This window comes from Ovis canadensis, chromosome 2 (assembly GCF_042477335.2).
Source record: "Ovis canadensis isolate MfBH-ARS-UI-01 breed Bighorn chromosome 2, ARS-UI_OviCan_v2, whole genome shotgun sequence".
NCBI lineage: Eukaryota > Metazoa > Chordata > Mammalia > Artiodactyla > Bovidae > Ovis > Ovis canadensis.
In genome coordinates this window covers 43587222-43605420 of record NC_091246.1, presented here as the reverse complement: position 1 = coordinate 43605420, position 18199 = coordinate 43587222, and the positions used below count along the sequence as shown (strand labels likewise).

At 37.0% G+C, this 18199-nt stretch overlaps 1 protein-coding gene across 11 annotated transcripts in view; it reads left to right on the top strand.

The window, feature by feature from the left end:
- Nucleotides 1-18199, top strand: part of PPP3CC (protein phosphatase 3 catalytic subunit gamma) — an 83199-nt gene that overhangs the window by 48104 nt on the left and 16896 nt on the right. For all 11 annotated transcript variants that reach the window (XM_069576011.1, XM_069576008.1, XM_069576004.1 and 8 more), the window contains 6 exons: nucleotides 2667-2812; nucleotides 5443-5582; nucleotides 8792-8869; nucleotides 9105-9199; nucleotides 12707-12832; nucleotides 13759-13830. In XM_069576011.1, the coding sequence (XP_069432112.1) occupies nucleotides 2667-2812; nucleotides 5443-5582; nucleotides 8792-8869; nucleotides 9105-9199; nucleotides 12707-12832; nucleotides 13759-13830 (657 nt within the window). The remainder of the gene's footprint in view (nucleotides 1-2666; nucleotides 2813-5442; nucleotides 5583-8791; nucleotides 8870-9104; nucleotides 9200-12706; nucleotides 12833-13758; nucleotides 13831-18199) is intronic.

Here is an 18199-nt window from a genome sequence, read left to right as displayed (position 1 = left end):
AGAACATAAAAATGATAACATTCTGTAACTCATATTTTGCTTGTGTGCTTAGTTTGATTCGTGACTTCCTCTTTCAATTTACAAAATGAGTTAAGACACTGTATTTCTTTCTTCAGACTTGGCATTCTTCTGGAAATAGGCTAAGGAATTGTTCTGAGTCATTCTTAGGGTTGAAAGGCAGTTTATTGGTGTAAAATGGTGTTTGGAGCATGAACTAATGAGTAATTAAAATCCCTGCCTATATACACCCTTAGGACTCTTACAAAGGAATTGCTTATTGATGTTGGGAACAAGGGGAACTCTGGCTCCATGGATTTACAAGAGAAAAAGTAAATCACTGGCCACAAATGAAAGGCTTTATTTCCCTTGCCTTTTTTCCCTTCAAAACTTTTTATGGCTGTTTCTGGGTCTACTTTTGAAATAGCCGAAGGTGTAGTGTTCAGATGCAAAGGAGAACAGAAAGATATAATTGCAAGCAGATACAAAGATGGCTCTTGTTAACTTGGATGTTGTAATAGAGTCAGCATATATTGTGAAATAGATTTTAATTGCCTTTATGGTAATACAGAATTCTTTAAAAGTCTCTAAAGGAACCCACAGACTCCCTTAATGTCCTCAAATCCTAATCAGTATTGGCAGTAAAGGGACAGTATCCACCTTCAGGGATGAAGAGTGGTCCACTGGTTTACAGGAATCTCTCTCCAGTCATTCCTGCCACCCAGGAATTGCACTCCGACCCACATCTGGACCCATCACCCTTCATTTTATTCCCCAAAGCCTTGCCAGGACCAGGCTCTGATACTTGAACTCTGATGCTTGATTCATGTTGATATATGGCAAAACCAATACAATATTGTAAAGTAATTAACCTCCAATTAAAAAAAATAAATTTATATTAAAAAATAAAACAATAAGCAGCTAATGGAAACATTACCAACTCAAAAAAATAAATAAAAGCATGGAGATTAGAGGACGGCACTAAACAGAAATAATTACCAGCTGGATAGTCTGACTCACTTGCTATAGCATTGCTGTCTGGGCCCTTGTGGGCTCTGTGTCATCTTCATGAAATTGTGGAAGAGGAAAAGGAGCTCACAGTTCTGTAGGACTGCCTGCTTGTACAACTTCTGGCAGTGTTTACCAATATGCACCTCCTAGCATATTGGGTTTTTGAACCCAAGACCAAAGAAGAAGATGTTCCCTCTCTCTTTAAACTAAAGCCATCTTCCAACTTGTTATTGTTTAGTTGCTCAGTCATGTCCAACTCTTTGCAAGCCCATGGACTGTAGCCCACCAGGCTCCTCTGTCCAGGGAATTCTCCAGGCAAGAATACTGGAGTGGGTTGCTGTTTCCTTCTCCAGGGGATCTTCCCGACCCAGGGACTGAACCTGCGTCTCCTGAGTTGCTGGAGGATTCTTTACCATCTGAGCCACCAGGGAAGCCCTCTTCCAACTTCTCAACTATTACCTGTTCTTTCATGGCCTCTCATGACCTCAGCTATTATATATCACGACTAGATAACTCTCAAGCCCACTGGAGTATTTTTGTTGCTGTTCTGTAGCCTCAAAACGACCACCACATTAAAATACAGTTCACTAAGATGAACGTTTTTACCTAAAACAGCATAGGACATAATTTGCTTAAAGACCTTAAAAATCCTGAGCAAAAATATTATTGACATTCTATTGATGACTCCTAAAATTTCGGTTTCTATTTATATATTTTCAACACAGCCAGTAAGGCTTTTTAGAACCAACAAAATACTCGAGACTCAACGAGAGACCATGGGGCATGGATGCTTGGCATCCATCCTAAAGAGCACAACCCAGGAAGGCAGCGCCAGGTGTCCATTTCCATGGAGTAGTCCTCTTGGGAGTACACAGCACATGCCTCAGTCCAGAGGTTTCTTGCCTTTTGCCTCCCTTTCCCCAGTCTGCTGCTACTCACAGCTCAGGTGCAAGGAGACAGTATCCACACTGGACAGATTAGGGAGCCACCCTGCCTTAGAAACCTCATACATCACAAGTGCCAGTATCACTTGTGAAAGCTTTATTGGCATAGTTTTCAGGGTCCCACCAAGGACATACCTCGTGAGTCACTGAACTCAGAGATGCCCAAAGCTGTAGCTTCCACCAGGTCATTGGGTGGGTTTCTCAGGTGGTGCAGTGGTAAGGAACCCACCTGCAATGTGGGAAATGTGGGAAACGTGGGTTTGATCTCTGGGTCTGGAGGATCCCTGGAGAAAGAAATGGCAACCGACTCCAGTATTCTTGCTTGTGAAATCCCATGGACAGAAGAGCCTGGAAGGTATAGACCATGGGGTCAGAAAGTGTCGGACATGACTTAGCAACTGAGCACTGAGGTAATTGGGTAATTTTTACCATAAACATCATTGCCTAATGACACAGCTGATTACATTCACTTTATCAGGTTTCCAGGACAACAGAACTAGAAACTTAATCCAAGGCCACACTTGTCTTTAGAAAAAGATGGAGATTTTGTCTGCCCTTTATCCACAACTTTTCAGAAATATCTTTACAAAGATGATTGTGTTTTTGAATTTGCCTGCATTAAATGGCTTTGGAGTAGCTTTATAATCATCTGGCCTGTATCCTTTCTCAGGTATGATAAATTCTGTTTCTCTTCCTTTGTTTTTCCTTTAATAGGTCGAATCAAATATTCTGAACAGGTGTACGATGCGTGTATGGAAACATTTGACTGTCTTCCTCTTGCTGCCCTCTTAAACCAGCAGTTTCTGTGTGTACATGGAGGAATGTCACCTGAAATTACTTGTTTAGATGACATTCGGAAAGTAAGTAAGCATTCATTAGTCTCGTGGAGTAAATGCTTTTAATTTCACTTTTTATTGCAGTTAACTAACATGTCTTTATTGCTGAAAAAAATTAAATATGGATAACTAAAAGTAAGAAAAACAAATCACCAGTGATCTTTTATTGGGCAGTAGCTTCTATAAACATCTTTCCTGTATCTCTTCCAGTAAATGTCTAACTTTTAACAAAACCTGGCTTTTACAAACTAGAAACATAACATATTTTGAGTATAGCCCTGAAACTTTAAATTATGTTGCAATAAGGACAGGAGGTAAGATGGTTGAATGGCATCACAGACTCGATGGATGTGAGTTTGCAGTCCATGCGGTCACAAAGAGTCAGGCATGACTGAGTGACTGAACTGAAGGAAGGAAGAAAACCAGGGTTCTAGTCCCTGTTCTGCCATTAATTATGTGATAGTGAAGTGAAAGTGTTAGTCACTTACTTGTGTCTGACTGTGATCCAATGGACTGTAGCTCGACAGGTTTCTCTGTTCATGGAATTCTCCAGGCAAGAATACTGGAGTGGGTTGCCATTCCCTACTCCAGGGGATCTTCCTGACCCAGGGATTGAACCCATTTTACCTACATCACAGGCAGATTCTTTACCATCTGAGCTTCCAGGGAAGCTGCCATTAATTGTGTAACCCATAGCAAATCACTTAACCTCTTAGATTTTCTTGTCTGTAAAATGAGGAAGTTGAAATGGATGGGCTGAGGACTCTTCATCTGTGAAATTCATTGACTTCGACTTTTTAGATGGTAGAGTTTAACTGCTACACTTGCCTTAGTTGGTAATCGTGATTTTCAGGACTGTGTATCTTCATGATTGAAAAAAGGCCATCAGTCTTTTTTCAATTATATTGTTCTGCGTCATCATCTTCTCTCCTCTGCCTTTGCATTCTCTTGTTTAGTTGCTAAGTCATGTCTGACTCTTTGCAGACGTGTGGACTATAGCCCGCTAGGCTCCTCTGTCCATGGGATTTGCCAGTCAAGAATACTGGAGTGAGTTGCCATTTCCTCCTCCAGGGAATCTTCCCGACCCAGGAGCAAACCTGCATCTCCTGCATTGGCAGGAAGATTCTTTATCGCTGAACCACAGGGAAGCCCCACAACGGAATATTATGAATAGCTGTATACCAACAAATAGGGCAACCTAAAAGAAACAGACAAATTTTTAAAATCATACAGACTTCCAAGATGGAACCATGAAGAGATATTCTCTTACCTCTCTTACATACAGAGAGAGGAAAGGTATTCTCTTTCCTCTTTTTACAGAAACTAAAAAATTTTCTGTTTGGAAAACTCTTTTCTCTGACTTAAGGTTACTATTCTCAGGGTAAGAGGGTAGTAACAATGCACAGCCTTTTCTGCTGCCTTGTTATTAAATAAACAGCTGGTAAAGAATCCTCCTGCAATGCAGGAGACTCCGGTTCAATTCCTTGGTCAGAAAGATCTGGTGGATAAGGGATAGGGTAGGGTACCCACTCCAGTATTCTTGGGCTTTCTTGATAGCTCAGCTGGTAAAGAATCTGCCTGCAATGTAGGAGACCTGGTATTCAACCCCTGGGTTGGGAAGATCCCTGGAAAAGGGAATGGCTACCCACTCTAATATTCTGGCCTGGAGCATTCCATGAACTATATATAGTCCATGGGGGTCACAAAGAGTTGGACACCCTGAGTGACTTTCACTTTCACTGTTTTACATAGTGGTACTTTCACTGTTTTACATAGTGAATCTCAAATTTTACAATTCTAAATCAGTCGTGTTAATAAAAAGCACCCCTTTCATTTCGTAGGGGTCCTTTTCTTGGCATTCAGCTCGCCTGGTCACTTGGTGCGTGTGCTTTCTTTTGTTTCTTTGTTTTCGTTTGTTAACTAAAGCACCAGTGATTAGAGGCTTCAGTTAATAACTTACGGTGAAATGCCTCCACTGCAGAGAATGGAAAGGATGAAACCTTTTGCAAAAAACCCCCCCAGAACTAGCATTCTTTAAAATAAATCTCCACCGGAATGAGATAAGCAATGAACAGAGCCATTGAAAACCCTTGCTGCTCTCATGGTAACCTGGACTCACCTAGGCAATTGAAATAGTCTTTCTCATAAATAGTATGTTTCCATAGTGATGGACTTCACATTCAAATTAAATGAGCACCACTTTTAAGATGAGGACATAAGGGGATTTATTAATTAAAATTTGTTACCAAAAACTATGCATGTAAATTTATTAAATGTTCATTTTCATCCTAAAGGAAAATTCTTTAAGGGTTACTGCCCACTCTCCTAATACAGTTTTATGGTTGGAAGGGTCTTTTTTTGACCTCGACCAGGGCTTCCCCGGAGACTGAGCAGGAAAGAATGCATCTGCAATGCAGAAAACTAAAGAGATGAGGGTCCAGTCCCTGGGCCGGGAGATCCCCAGATGGAGGGCGTGGCAACCCAATCTAGTATTCTTGCTGGGAAATCCCGTGGACAAAGGAACCTGGCGGGCTATAGCCCATGGGGTCATAAAGAGGCGGACATGACAGAAGCGACTGAACATGCACATACAGTTTCCAAAAGCTCTTTTGCTTTCATGATTTCTCTTCTTTTGGCTTTTGCGTGTCTTCTAGTTAGACAGGTTTAAAGAACCTCCAGCCTTTGGGCCAGTGTGTGACCTGCTTTGGTCTGATCCCTCCGAGGATTATGGCAATGAAAAGACCTTGGAACACTATACCCACAACACTGTCCGAGGGTGCTCTTATTTTTACAGGTAAGCTAATCCTCAGTTAAGATTAGATGGGGAAATAATGGAAACAGTGAGAGACTTTATTTTCTTGGGCTCCAAAATCACTGCAGATGGTGACTGCAGCCATGAAATTAAAAGACGCTTGCTCCTTGGAAGAAAAGCTATGACCAACCTAGACAGCATATTAAAAAGCAGAGATATTACTTTGCCAACAAAGGTCCATGTAGTCAAAGCTATGATTTTTCCAGTAGTCATGTATGGATGTGAGATTTGGACTATAAAGAAAGCTGAGAGCTAAAGAATTGATGCTTTTGAACTATGGTGTTGGAGAAGACTCTTGAGAATCCGTTGGACTGCAAGGAGATCAAACCAGTCAATTCTAAAGGAAATCAGTCCTAAATATTCATTGGAAGGACTGATGCTGAAGCTGAAGCTCCAATACTTTGGCCACCTAACTTAAAGAACTGACTCATTGGAAAAGCCTCTGATGCTGGGAAAGATTGAAGGTGGGAGAAGGGGACGACAGAGGATGAGATGGTTGAATGTTATCACTGACTTGATGGATAAGAGTTTGAGCAGGCTCTGGGAGTCAGTGATGGACAGGGAAGCTTGGCGTGCCGTAGTCCATGGGGTCACAAAGAGTTGCACAAGACTGAGCGACTGAACTGAACTGAATCCTCAGAAAATTAGAAGAGGAAGTTGTAATATACTTTATCAAAGTATTTTAAATTGCATATTTGGTATCTTGCATCTGTGTCATTCAGGGACTTCTACTCAATTTTTTGATTAATAAAAGGAAGAAACCGCTTTTCTTCCTTTGCTTGTTTTTTTATACTTTATTAGGTGTTATGCCCTAATAGGTGTAATATACCAAACGCAATTGAACACAACATCGTGTAGTGCTTAAGTGTTATTGTGTGACTCTGGATAATCTAGATTATCTGTTCCCAAACATCCTCTGTTGACTTCTTGAAAAATAAAGACTTCTTGGCTCTTCTTTCAGAGATTCTGGTTCAGTAAGCCTGAGACAAGGGAATCCTGTTATTTTTTTAAAAGCTCTCTAGCTTTTGGAACTGCTGGTATTGGCAAAGATATAAAAAGAACAGGACATTGTGAACTAAGCCCAGGACATTTCCTGGAAGTTGATTGTGGTCTTAAATCTCCTATGTGAGCTTTGATTGTACTTTGCCACTCCAAAGTAGGGAGGTTCAGGGAAGTTTGAAGCCTACTTTTTTTTTTTAATTCCAATATTTTATTCCAATAAGTAATATCTGTATTTAGTACCCTGAAAATCTGTGATAATTGCTGAAGATAATGCATTCATTAAATGAAATCTATACACAAAAAGAAACCTCAGTTTTGCCGTAGTTTTAACATTCTTCTAAGTAACTTTTTCATTCTATTGTGCCAACTTTAGCAGGGACTAATATGATAGAACCATTTAAATTTTACTTCTCTGTACATTGCTTAAAATAACATAAAGCTTTTTATCTTTAGGAGAATATAAATTGGTATAGTTTCTATGACAGTCAGCTTGACAATATCTCTCAATTATAAATGGCCTTGGCCTTTATTCCAGAATTTCTACTTCTAAAATGTAATCCTGTGGCTATTATCATTCATGATCTTCGATCCTCATTATTCACGAATTCTGTTTTGCAAATCTGCCTGCTTGTTTTCATTTGTAACCCCAGAGTCAGTACTCTCAGCAATTCCAGTCACTCACAGACATTCATGTGTACAGAGCAATGGAAAATTTGGGTCACCCGTTGCACGTTTCCACTGAGGTTGAAGGCACAGTTGCTCTGCCTTCTTATTTCAGCTCTCACAGTGTAAGCAAGTATTTTTTCTGTGCTCTATTTAGTGAAACATTTCCCACATTTTTGTTGGTTAATTTGTTGCTGTTTAAAATCACCCCAAGCATAGTACTGAAGTGCTATCTAGTGTTCTTATGTGCCAGAAGGCTGTGGTGCATTAGATAAGTTTCATTCAGGAATAAGTATGGCCCTGTTGGTCATAAGTCCCATGTTAATGAATCCACACTATATCTCAAATCAGGTGTCTTTGCACAGAAACACATATGAAACAAGGTTATGTGTTGATTCGTTTATGAAAACGTTGTGACCAGAGGCTTCCTGGACCCTAACCATGCATTTCCCCTAGGAGTTCAGTGTTCTGACATTCAGTTTTGCAGCAACTTTATATAGAACATAGCTACTGCAAGTACTGGGAATCCACTGTACTTGAAAATGTGTAAAATGCATATACAAGGTTTTTGCTTCCTGCATTGTTTATGCTGAAGGATTTTAAACAACCTAAACATTCAATAGAAGACTAGTTAAATAAATGGTTGTACATCCCGACAAAGGAATATACCAGGCGATGCAATTAGAATATTTTTAAAAAATGAAAAAAAGAAAACAAATCCTTTGTATGCTGATTGGAATAATCACTAATATAAAGTGAAAGAAAAAGACCTACGAAAAAGCTATGTGTACCATCTGATAACATTTCTTAAAGGGGGCTATGCATGTGTGTGTGTATAATTGCTTGAAACTGAGTAAAGTATCTCTGAAGGGCTCTCAAAGAAATCACGGACATTGGATGATTCCAGGGTAACTGGAAGATAGAGATAGGCTGGAGAGAGATGTTTCACTGTAGAACTTTTTGTATCTTTCCATTTTATACCACATGAATAAATGTGCAACCTGTTTTAAAGCTTATTGAACATAATAAGAAACAAAGACTAAACCTAAATTAAATAATTAACACTTGGATAACTCTGGGATAATTTTGTATCCTCTAGTTCTCCTGTTGGGTATTTGCCATTCAGAAAGCACCTATGCAGTTGTTGGTACCTACCACACCCATACACGTGTATGCACACACACACTGCTTTGGTATTAACACTTTTTTAATATCAAGATACTAAGAAAAGTTTTGATACTGTGTTATTATTATGAGTTTTATGGGTTAAAGAAAAAAATTAGAAGGTAGGGGAGCTCTCCTTCTGTCCCAGGGTTGTCCGTTATGTACGTCCTTGATCTGGAATGAGGTGTATCAGTGACATGGGAAAACAAGAGTGATGATTGCTAAGCTATTAATAAAAGTTCAGTGGTAATGAAAACCTGTAAATTTAAAACAGATTCCTTTCATCTTAATTTTTCCCCTGCCTCCTATTAAAAGACAAGTGTCTTCATTCTGAATTTATGTTTTCTAATTTTCTTTTACAGTTACCCTGCAGTTTGTGAATTTCTGCAGAACAATAATTTGCTCTCAATAATCAGAGCCCATGAAGCCCAAGATGCCGGGTAAGTTATATCAAAACGGTACCAGGATTTCCCTGGTAGTCCAGGGGCTAAGACCCCATGCTTCCACTGCAGGGGTTGTGGGTTCTATCTCTGGTTGGGGAAGTAAGATCCTGCTGACTGTGTGGCACGGCCTACAACAACAGCAATAATAAGCAAAACAAAACTCTGAACCCAGCAGCACTGCAGAGTTTCTTCTTTTAATATCAAGACAGACGGGCTGCCATTTCTCTTCTAGGTATCGAATGTACAGGAAGAGCCAAATGACGGGCTTTCCATCGCTCATTACAATTTTCTCTGCACCCAATTACCTAGATGTCTATAACAATAAAGGTAAAGGAGACCAGCGATACTTGAGTTTGAATTTGTGAGTAAATGTGAGGTCTAGTTTAATCATATGTTATGTGCATAGGTAATTTTTGGAATATATTTATAAATTTTAAATAAGAAAAAAAAAGAAGTCTCAATTGAAACAAAGGCCAAGAAACTTAGAATTTAGGCTTCTGTTTAGTTTTCATCTCCTAAGGATTTGGGGACTCTGTGATTATAAGTAATGATTACAGTAGGTTTGACTGTACCATTGAATCAAAATATAAGAAGAAATACATTACTTCAGGTTGAGGTTAAAACAGCATAAATTATTGGTTTTGATGAATCTAATTTATTTATAACAGTCCCTCAATAAAATGTCACTATTTAGTGTTTTAATGTCTATTATTAAACTGTTTTTGCTCTTGAAAAATGATACAGTTAGAATGAATACTATACCAAAAAGTCAGAAAAATCTTTGTTTAGTCCAAGCCCTGCTCAAAACTAATAGTGTGACTTTAGGAAGTCGCATAGCTTTCTTAACTTCAGTTTCCCATTAAAAAAAAAAAGATTTGGATATACACTTGCCTTTTGATCCAGAAATTCTACTTTTAAGGCTTTCTTGTAGTCTTAGTCATTTTTTTTTTTAATTTAACTTTTATGTTCCCTAGTTGATAAGTTTGTATCAGGACGATCTTCTACCTAAAAGCCTCTTCTGTAACATGCCTCTGTAACTGTTTTGTTGTTGATAAAGTATGACTATAAAATAATAGAACTTTTAAACAAACATGCCAGAACAAATATATCCAAGTGAGTATTGTCCCTTCAAAGTAGTTACCTTGGGAGCTTATACCCTTATTCCAACAATGCTGCCATTGTTCAAAACATTTTTGGAACTCCTCTTTTGGCATTGCCTTCAGAGTCTGCGACACATTCTTTTGATTATCCTCAGTGATGGGAAATCATCGTCCTTTGAGGGTGGATTTGATTTTTGGAACAGCCAAAAGTCATTCGGAGTCAAGACTGAGGACTAAGGTGAGTGATCAAGCTAGACGATACCATTTGGGGTCAGGAACAAGGTATGATTATAAGGTAATGAGACTGGTTTTCCTTGTGTTGCTTATAAAATGGCTCTGGAGGTAATTCCAAAAGAAGAGTTCCAAAAACATTTTGAGTAATGGCAGCATCTTTGGATTAAACATACAGTAAGGCAGCAAGGTGCATTGATAAGAACACTGAGAGCTAGGAGGCAAAAATCCTCGTCTAGTCCTGCTTCACTTTTAAATTCACAATGAACAAGTTACTTAACTTCTCTGAGCCTCAGTTGATCTTAAATAACTGTCACATAGCCTTGTTGAAGATAAGTTGGAGTAATCAGAATGAATATTAAAAGCATTGGTCAGACTAAATCGCTACACTGCTATAACATCCTCCTGTTATTGTGCCTGGTGTGATTACATCAAAGGACCACACTCATCTGATATATAAGGTCTGGTGTGTTTGTCGTTGATGGTTTCTTAAGTCTCATTACTTTATAGTCATATCTTGTATATGCAGTTGGGGAGAGAAGTGTAAAAGAGGTCCATGGTATACTTATTTCCTCTATTTCAAAGTCAACTGTGAAATGGCACATCTCATTTCACTCTGATTTGGATCAGTTATCTCTGGATGTCCTTAGTGACATGCTGTCCATTTTTAAAAGGCATTTCTTTGACTTAAATTCTCTTCCAGTCTTACATTTTGGCTTTCCTTCTCATCATTCTTTTCTGAGTCTCGGCTATCCTTCAGTACTCGCTTCTCCCTAAGTCCATTCTTTCTTATTTCCCTTTTCCTAATAGAAACTTGGTTTTTGTTTTTGTTTCCTCCCTTATGAATGGTATGTGCCTCTCATGCTGTCAGACTTCCTCAAGGACAGTCTGTCCCTCACCCTCGTATCTGTGATGAAGACTTTCCCTTCTCACTCCCTTGATTAACCTTGCTATTAAAGTGTCTATTGATTGGCCAGTGGATTTATCAGTGTGCTAAGCTAAAACATGTCATCTAAATCAGCAATCACTTTACTAGCTTAACTAACTGCCAGCTTGTTCTTTGCCTCATTCTAATCTGGTCTTGTTTTGATCATTCCATTAGTAAACTATTTTAGAGTCCAGTTGAATCTGAGTTTTTTTGTCGGCCTTGACTTAATTGGTAACATCCTTTACCTGGCAACTATCTTGTTTTCCTTGGTCATTTCTTAACCTTTTAGGGGGCTGGGGAAGGAAGAAAATGTGGCATTTAAAATAATCTCTAGTGATGCTTAATTATTCCTCTTGAAGAAGATGACTCTGTCCCCCTTTCCCTCCTTCTTTTTCTGTTGCTTTTCTTTCTTGCATATTCTTTAGACTTATTGGTACGAACAGACATTTTTTTATCAATAGTTCTACTGGTTATGTGAAAGACCTTTAAGTCATGATTTTTAAAGATCTCTATTTCTACTTTTGTGTCCACCTTCCATCTCTTTTTCTTGTGTAGATTGAGGGAATTGTTGAATATTTATATACTCATCTAACTTGAATAAACATGAATATACTTGAATATACATGAAAATAATGGGACATGTACATTGTACCAGTATTAGAAGCGTCTTAAAAGCTGAAAATCCTGTTTTCATGTATTTATTTAATAGTCTATGGTAAACGTTTTAAATATTCAGTGACTTAAAAATTTGAGAATACTAGGCTATCTGTAATAACCAAAGAGACAGGAATCAGGAGATGGATTATACCTGTCATTTCTAGAGAACTATTGTACCCTATTCTATTTATGATCATACCAAGAATAATTTAAGAGAATAATGCAAACCACATTGCATTGCTGGTGATGCAAACTAAGGGATTGGATTTTAAGTATAAAGAAAATCAGTTTGGTACTAAAGTATGTGTGTGTGCAATATATGTATATGAACCAGTTAATATTAAACATTGAAAGTGTGAGCAATATACTGACTATGTATAGGAGAGATGGGCAATTTTTTATTCACATATTGTATGGAGAAGTGATTTAATCTACTTTGAACCTTGTTAAATTGCTCCAAGTTTACCATCTATCTGTATTCCCTACTATGAATTAATAAAATCTTTGGCCCTGGCTAATGACTAGGAAAACAGGCTGTGTTCATTTAATGAGAAATGTTTGCCCTCAAAGGAAAGTTGTAATTGTAACCATTTGGCCTATAAAGGGAAATCATGATGAAATTTTTCTCATGTGGAATCTGAGATTTCTATAGATAGTTACCATGCAAGACCTTTGAAGTATCAGAGCTTAAGTTTCTTTTGTACTTTTATTATATGAGCTCTTCAGGTAGCTTTGTTCCTTGGGATAATTCTTAAAAGAATGAACTGTACAGCATGCTGTAAGATTTTCCATGAGTCCTAAATTTATAAATGGAAAGTCAGTTCCTGAAATCTGGGTAGTAGGTACACAGCTGTATCCAGTATACCAGTTACCATGTCCTGTTCCTCTGTGCCAGATATTTTTCTTTTTCTTTTTTAGCTGCTGTGTTAAAATATGAAAACAACGTCATGAATATCAGGCAGTTTAACTGTTCTCCACACCCCTACTGGCTTCCAAACTTTATGGATGTTTTCACGTGGTCTTTGCCTTTTGTCGGGGAAAAAGGTAAGAGAACTAAGACAGATAAGTTATCCTAACTAGTAACACCCTCCTACTTGGATGCATTCCCTGATGGTTCAGAAGTATTTTTCTTAAAGTTATCAGAAGTGTTTTTTGTTTTCATTGTTCTCTACAAAGACTTTTAAGTGGCACTTATTGGATTTTAAATTATAATTCTAGTTGATTATGATTTTCTTATTCTAAGTATCAGTTTAAACTAGCTGGCCTTGTATGATCAAGATGTTAGAATAACATAAGTAACAGTAAAATAACCTTTCCTTCAGTGATAAAGAGATTTAAATGGGAAGATTTATCCTTAGAATTCTATTTGTGCATCTATACAAATAAGCTTCCCAGCTGGCACAGTGGTTAAGAATCCTCCTGCCAATGCAGGAGTTGCAGGTTCAATCCCTGGGTCAGGAAGATCCCTGGAGAAGGAAATGGCAACCCGCTCCAGTATTCCTACCTGGAAAATTCCGTGGGCAGAGGCATTTGGAGGGCTACAGTCCATGGGGTCACAAAGAGTCAGACAAGAGTGACTGAGCACGAGCAAATGAGCTATGCAAATCTGTCAGCCTGCTGTACATAGGCCTGGCGGCTTCCTTTCTTTGTAAAATGGGAGGAAATCTTCTCCTGTGTGTATCAGTGTAGAAAAGGTTCTGGCAGCAGTCTAAAATGAAATCAAGTTGTTAAGCATTGGAATCTTCAAAGACTCTGTACTTTAACTGGAGCAAGTAATCTCCCCCAAATCTGTATAAACTTGAAGGTCTGCATTTAGTGCTGCTCCTTAAGCTACTCTGAGCAGCAAAACAATCAGTCATTTTTATCTGTGTTTATTTAAAATATATATGTTTATTTATATATCCACATCCTTTTAGAGAAAGTGTCTTATTAATTATACAAATTTTGGACTCTTTTGTCTTATCATCTAGTTACAGAGATGCTGGTTAACATTCTCAACATATGCTCTGATGATGAATTGATTTCCGATGATGAACTTGAAGGTAAACTTGCCTTTTCCTTCTCTGAACTAGAAATGAAGAACTTTTGGTTTGGGTTTTAGTTTGTTTTGGAGAATTTTCTTTGCCTTATTAAAAAATAATTATGTTTGTTGTAGAAAAATAAAATTCGAAAAATATAGGAAGCCATAAATAAGGGGAAAAAGTCACCAGTAATTCTACCATCTCATAGATACCCACTGTTAACATCATGATATAAAAACTGTTATTAGCATCTTTTTTCTCCTCTTTTTTTCTTTTTAACAAAAAAAGTCATGTGATAGCATCACATACATTTACTGGTATTTTTGTAGACTAATTTTCAATGGGTACATAGTTGTCCATGTTGATTATTCTTTGTTTTAACCAATCCTCTGCTGATGGATTTTGAATTTTTTCCAACTTTTTTCTTTTAAAACTTCAGTTTTGAAAATTTTTATAGATAAATCCTTGCATATTCTGTCCAACAATCAGCATTTATTATGTCTTATATGTGCCAAGAACTGTATAGGCCCTTGCTCTCAATAAGCTTGTATTCTAGTGGTGGGAAAAACAAACAAACAATAAAGTCAAATGTTGACATGTGGTATGAAAGAAAGCACTATTAGGAAATGAAAAATAATACTTTCTTGATTATTTCCATAGGATAGATTTCCATAAATTGAAAATCTGTGTCAATTAGTACTTATAATTTTAATTTAGACACAGATAACCTGGAAAGGCTGTAATAGTTTACATTCTGCATATGCAACACATAGTTCTCAGTGCTCTTTTAAATACTACTGATTATAATGTTTATAGTCTGGTGTTTTTTTAATTTAAAATTTTATTTTTATGATGACTAATGAGCATTTTTTCTTGTGCTTATTGACCTCTTTTATTTCTTTTTTGTGAGTTGTCCATTCATGCATTTTCCCCACTTTTGTACTGTTACGTGCTTGTTTGTTTTTCTTATTAGCCTGAGAGATTTTTATATAGTTACATTTTGTTTATGTAGCCAAAATTTTTTTTCTAGTAATTTGTGTGAGATTTGATTTTAAAGATAGATCCTAACTCACCTGAGAATGCAGGAGATTCTGAAAAGATGGTGGCACCTTAGCATAAACCTCTGACTGCCTCATTCTCTCCAAGCTTATACTAAGGTGGTTCACTCAGCTGTTAGGATGAAGTATCTGTGTTGTGCAGAAAGCCCAGCTTACTTTGAGAATATAGATGAAAGTCCTGACCATACTTATGCTTCAAATTCCACGTTGAAGGTGCAGAGCAGATGGGGCATAACTATGTTTACCTTTAAGAATGGGATAGGAGATCACTGCAGGGAACCAATTCTTGTGAAAATAGTGCAGCCAAGTGAAAATTAAAACAAAGAATTCAAGTTAGGAAAGGATGAAATATGTAAGAAATAGATCTAGTAAATTTTGTATTTTAATCTAAGTGGAAATTATTGTGAACTCTCTTGTATGTATTAATGCTATTATATGTATCCTTGATTATCATAAGAATGAGATTCCTATATTATGCCAAAAATTATATTTGGGAATATTTATCAAATTATCATATATAGTAGCAAAAGATTCAAACATCACAATATCCCTCAGTGGAGAGCTGGGCAAATCAATTATGATGTATCCATATGGTAGATTCTCAGTGGAGTTAGATTATTTTCTTGCAGTAAGCCTCCTTTCCTTCCCGCTTCTCTTCTAGTTAGTTCCTATTCAACTTATTGCCACTTCGTCATGGAAGGTATTTCTGATTTCCCAGATTAGACCCAATACCCCTGATGTGTTCTCTTATCAATGGTGCTAACTTCTTAGCATTTGATAGAGTTACAATTTTGCATTTATTTATACTGTTAATATATGTGTATTGTTACAAGTCACTCAACAGGGATTTGAGTAATGAGGACAAAATTTGTTTTTGCTTACCATTATCACCTCAAAACCAAGTAGAGTAAGTAAATGAGCATAGTAGGTAAATATTTGTTGAGTTAGATTGAATGGTATGAAGTACAGCCATTAAAAAGTGAAAAAAGGAAGTAAAGCTATTGGTGCTGATATGGAAAGTGTGTTAGATATTAAGTACAAAAGTAAATGTATAGAATCTTCTCATTTCCTCTTTTTTTTAACAAGGTATGTGACTATAAACTGATACAGGCTTTAACAAAATTTTTTTCTGAAGGGAAATGAAGACTAACCTTTTAGGGTAAGCTGGTGAATTGAGCATACTTCTAAATCCATTCCTTCCTGAAACCACACTAAAACTACAATTTTGGTTTTATCCAAGTGATATAAAAGCTAAGGATTTTTGCTTTAATAATGCCAGACAGTTCAAACCAAGCCTGACTCTTAAGACAAGTAGAAAAGCTAGACAAAATATTTTTAAAAGTTGCTTCAGAGGCATTCAGAAAGCTAAGAAAGTGAAAAAGAATTACCAAGTAGAGATCTGAGGAAAAGCATACATCCAGAGAAGTAAGACATTTGGTCACATTTGGGACTAATTTTCTCCTAAACACATTCATGAATTTCAAAGGAGGGGGCTAAGAGATTGACCAGCCCTCTTGATAGAAGCTGAGAAAGTTGGGAGTTTGTGACTTGTCAAAAATGGATAGAGTATGGGTAAGCTTCTGCTCATTGGTTTTGGGCCCCTAAAGCTTGTATCTATGTAAGAGTAAGGGTGAACTAGAAGTATAATTCCCTGAAAGGGACTATCCTCAATCATTTCAGTCTCTGAAATTTAAATAAGGTAGTCCCAAGCATCTGGCAAAAGCAAACGTTTTCAGACTAAGATAGCATTATATAGAACCTTAAACTGCTGCAGTTTTCCAAATATAATACATGGCTCACAACCCAAAATAAGTAGATACATGAGAAGACATAACAACACGAACGAAAATGAGCAGAAAGAGTGAGAAATAAAAGCAGACCCCTAAGTTCTTCAGATGTTAGCTTTATCAGACCAAGCTTTAAAATAACCATGCTAAAAAATTCAACAATGCTAACTATGTTCAAGAATGTAAAAGACTAAAGTAAAAATTTTGGCAGAGAACTGTAAATTATAAAAATGGAATGTAGCAGAGCTGATAAAGCACCAAAAGAAAATTCTAAGAATGAAAAATAAAAAAAACTTAACAGATAAATTAATAGAAGACTCAGTAAAGCTAAACAGAGAATAAATGAACTAGAATATAGGTCAGAAGGAACAACCTAGAATACATCACAAAGAGAAAGAATAAAATACTCAGAAAAGGTATAAGAGACATGGAAGACACAGTGAACAGGTATCAACTGTGTGTTTGGAATCAATCCTAGAGAAGAGAGAGAGAGGATGGGGTACAACCAGTATTTGAAGAGATAATGGATAAAAGTATTTTAATACTGATTAGTTAAGCCACAGATTGAAGAAGTCCCCAAAACAAAAGCAGAATAAATACAAAGAAAATAATATCTAAGTACATCACAGTGAAAGTGCTTCAGATGAAAGACAAGGGAAAAAATCTTAACTGGACCAGGCTAAAATAAATATTACTTTCAAAAGAGAACAGTTAAACTGACAATGTATTCTTAATGGAAACAATGGAAGGAGGAAACCATGGACTAACATATTCAAAGCACTGAAAGATGATAATTGGTACACCTAGAATTCTATACCTAGCAGAAATATCCTTTAAAAATGAAGAAATAAGCACTTCTCAGGTATTCCTCCCTGTAAAAGTTACTCTAGAAGAAATACCAGGAGACCCACACTAAATGGAATTCTAAAGAATATTACTCAAACAGAAGGAAAATACCAGATGGAAGCTTGGAGGGTCAGGAATAAATAACAAGAACAGTAGAAAATACATAGGTAAATAAAATGAATGCAGACCTTATTAAATAATAATAATAACGTTTTACTGAATTTAAATGATAATTAAAATATATGACAGTAGTAGTTGGCAGTGGGATAGGGTTAAACGGTGTGAGGACTTTATATTATCTGGGGAAGGTGGGGGAAGTACCTATTAACATTATATTTTGATAAGTAAGAGATGCATGGTGTAATATGCAGAGTAGTTTTCAAGAAGATTTTTTAAAGTGTGTAATCTTTAAATTATAGGGGGGAAAATGTCTATAATAAAAAAGTCTAGGGGACTTCCCTGGTGGTCCAGTGGCTAAGACTCTACATTCACAATGCAGGGAGGGGGTCCCAGGTTCTATCCCTGGTCAGGGAACTAGACCCTACATGCCACAACTAAAGGTCCTGTATATGCTGCAGCTAAGACTCAACTCAGCCGAATAAATAAATATTAAAAAAAAAAATAGTCTAGATGGCAGGAAAGGAGGGAAGGTACTTATAACACTATGGCAAATAGGATAAATAAATGATGGTAAATATG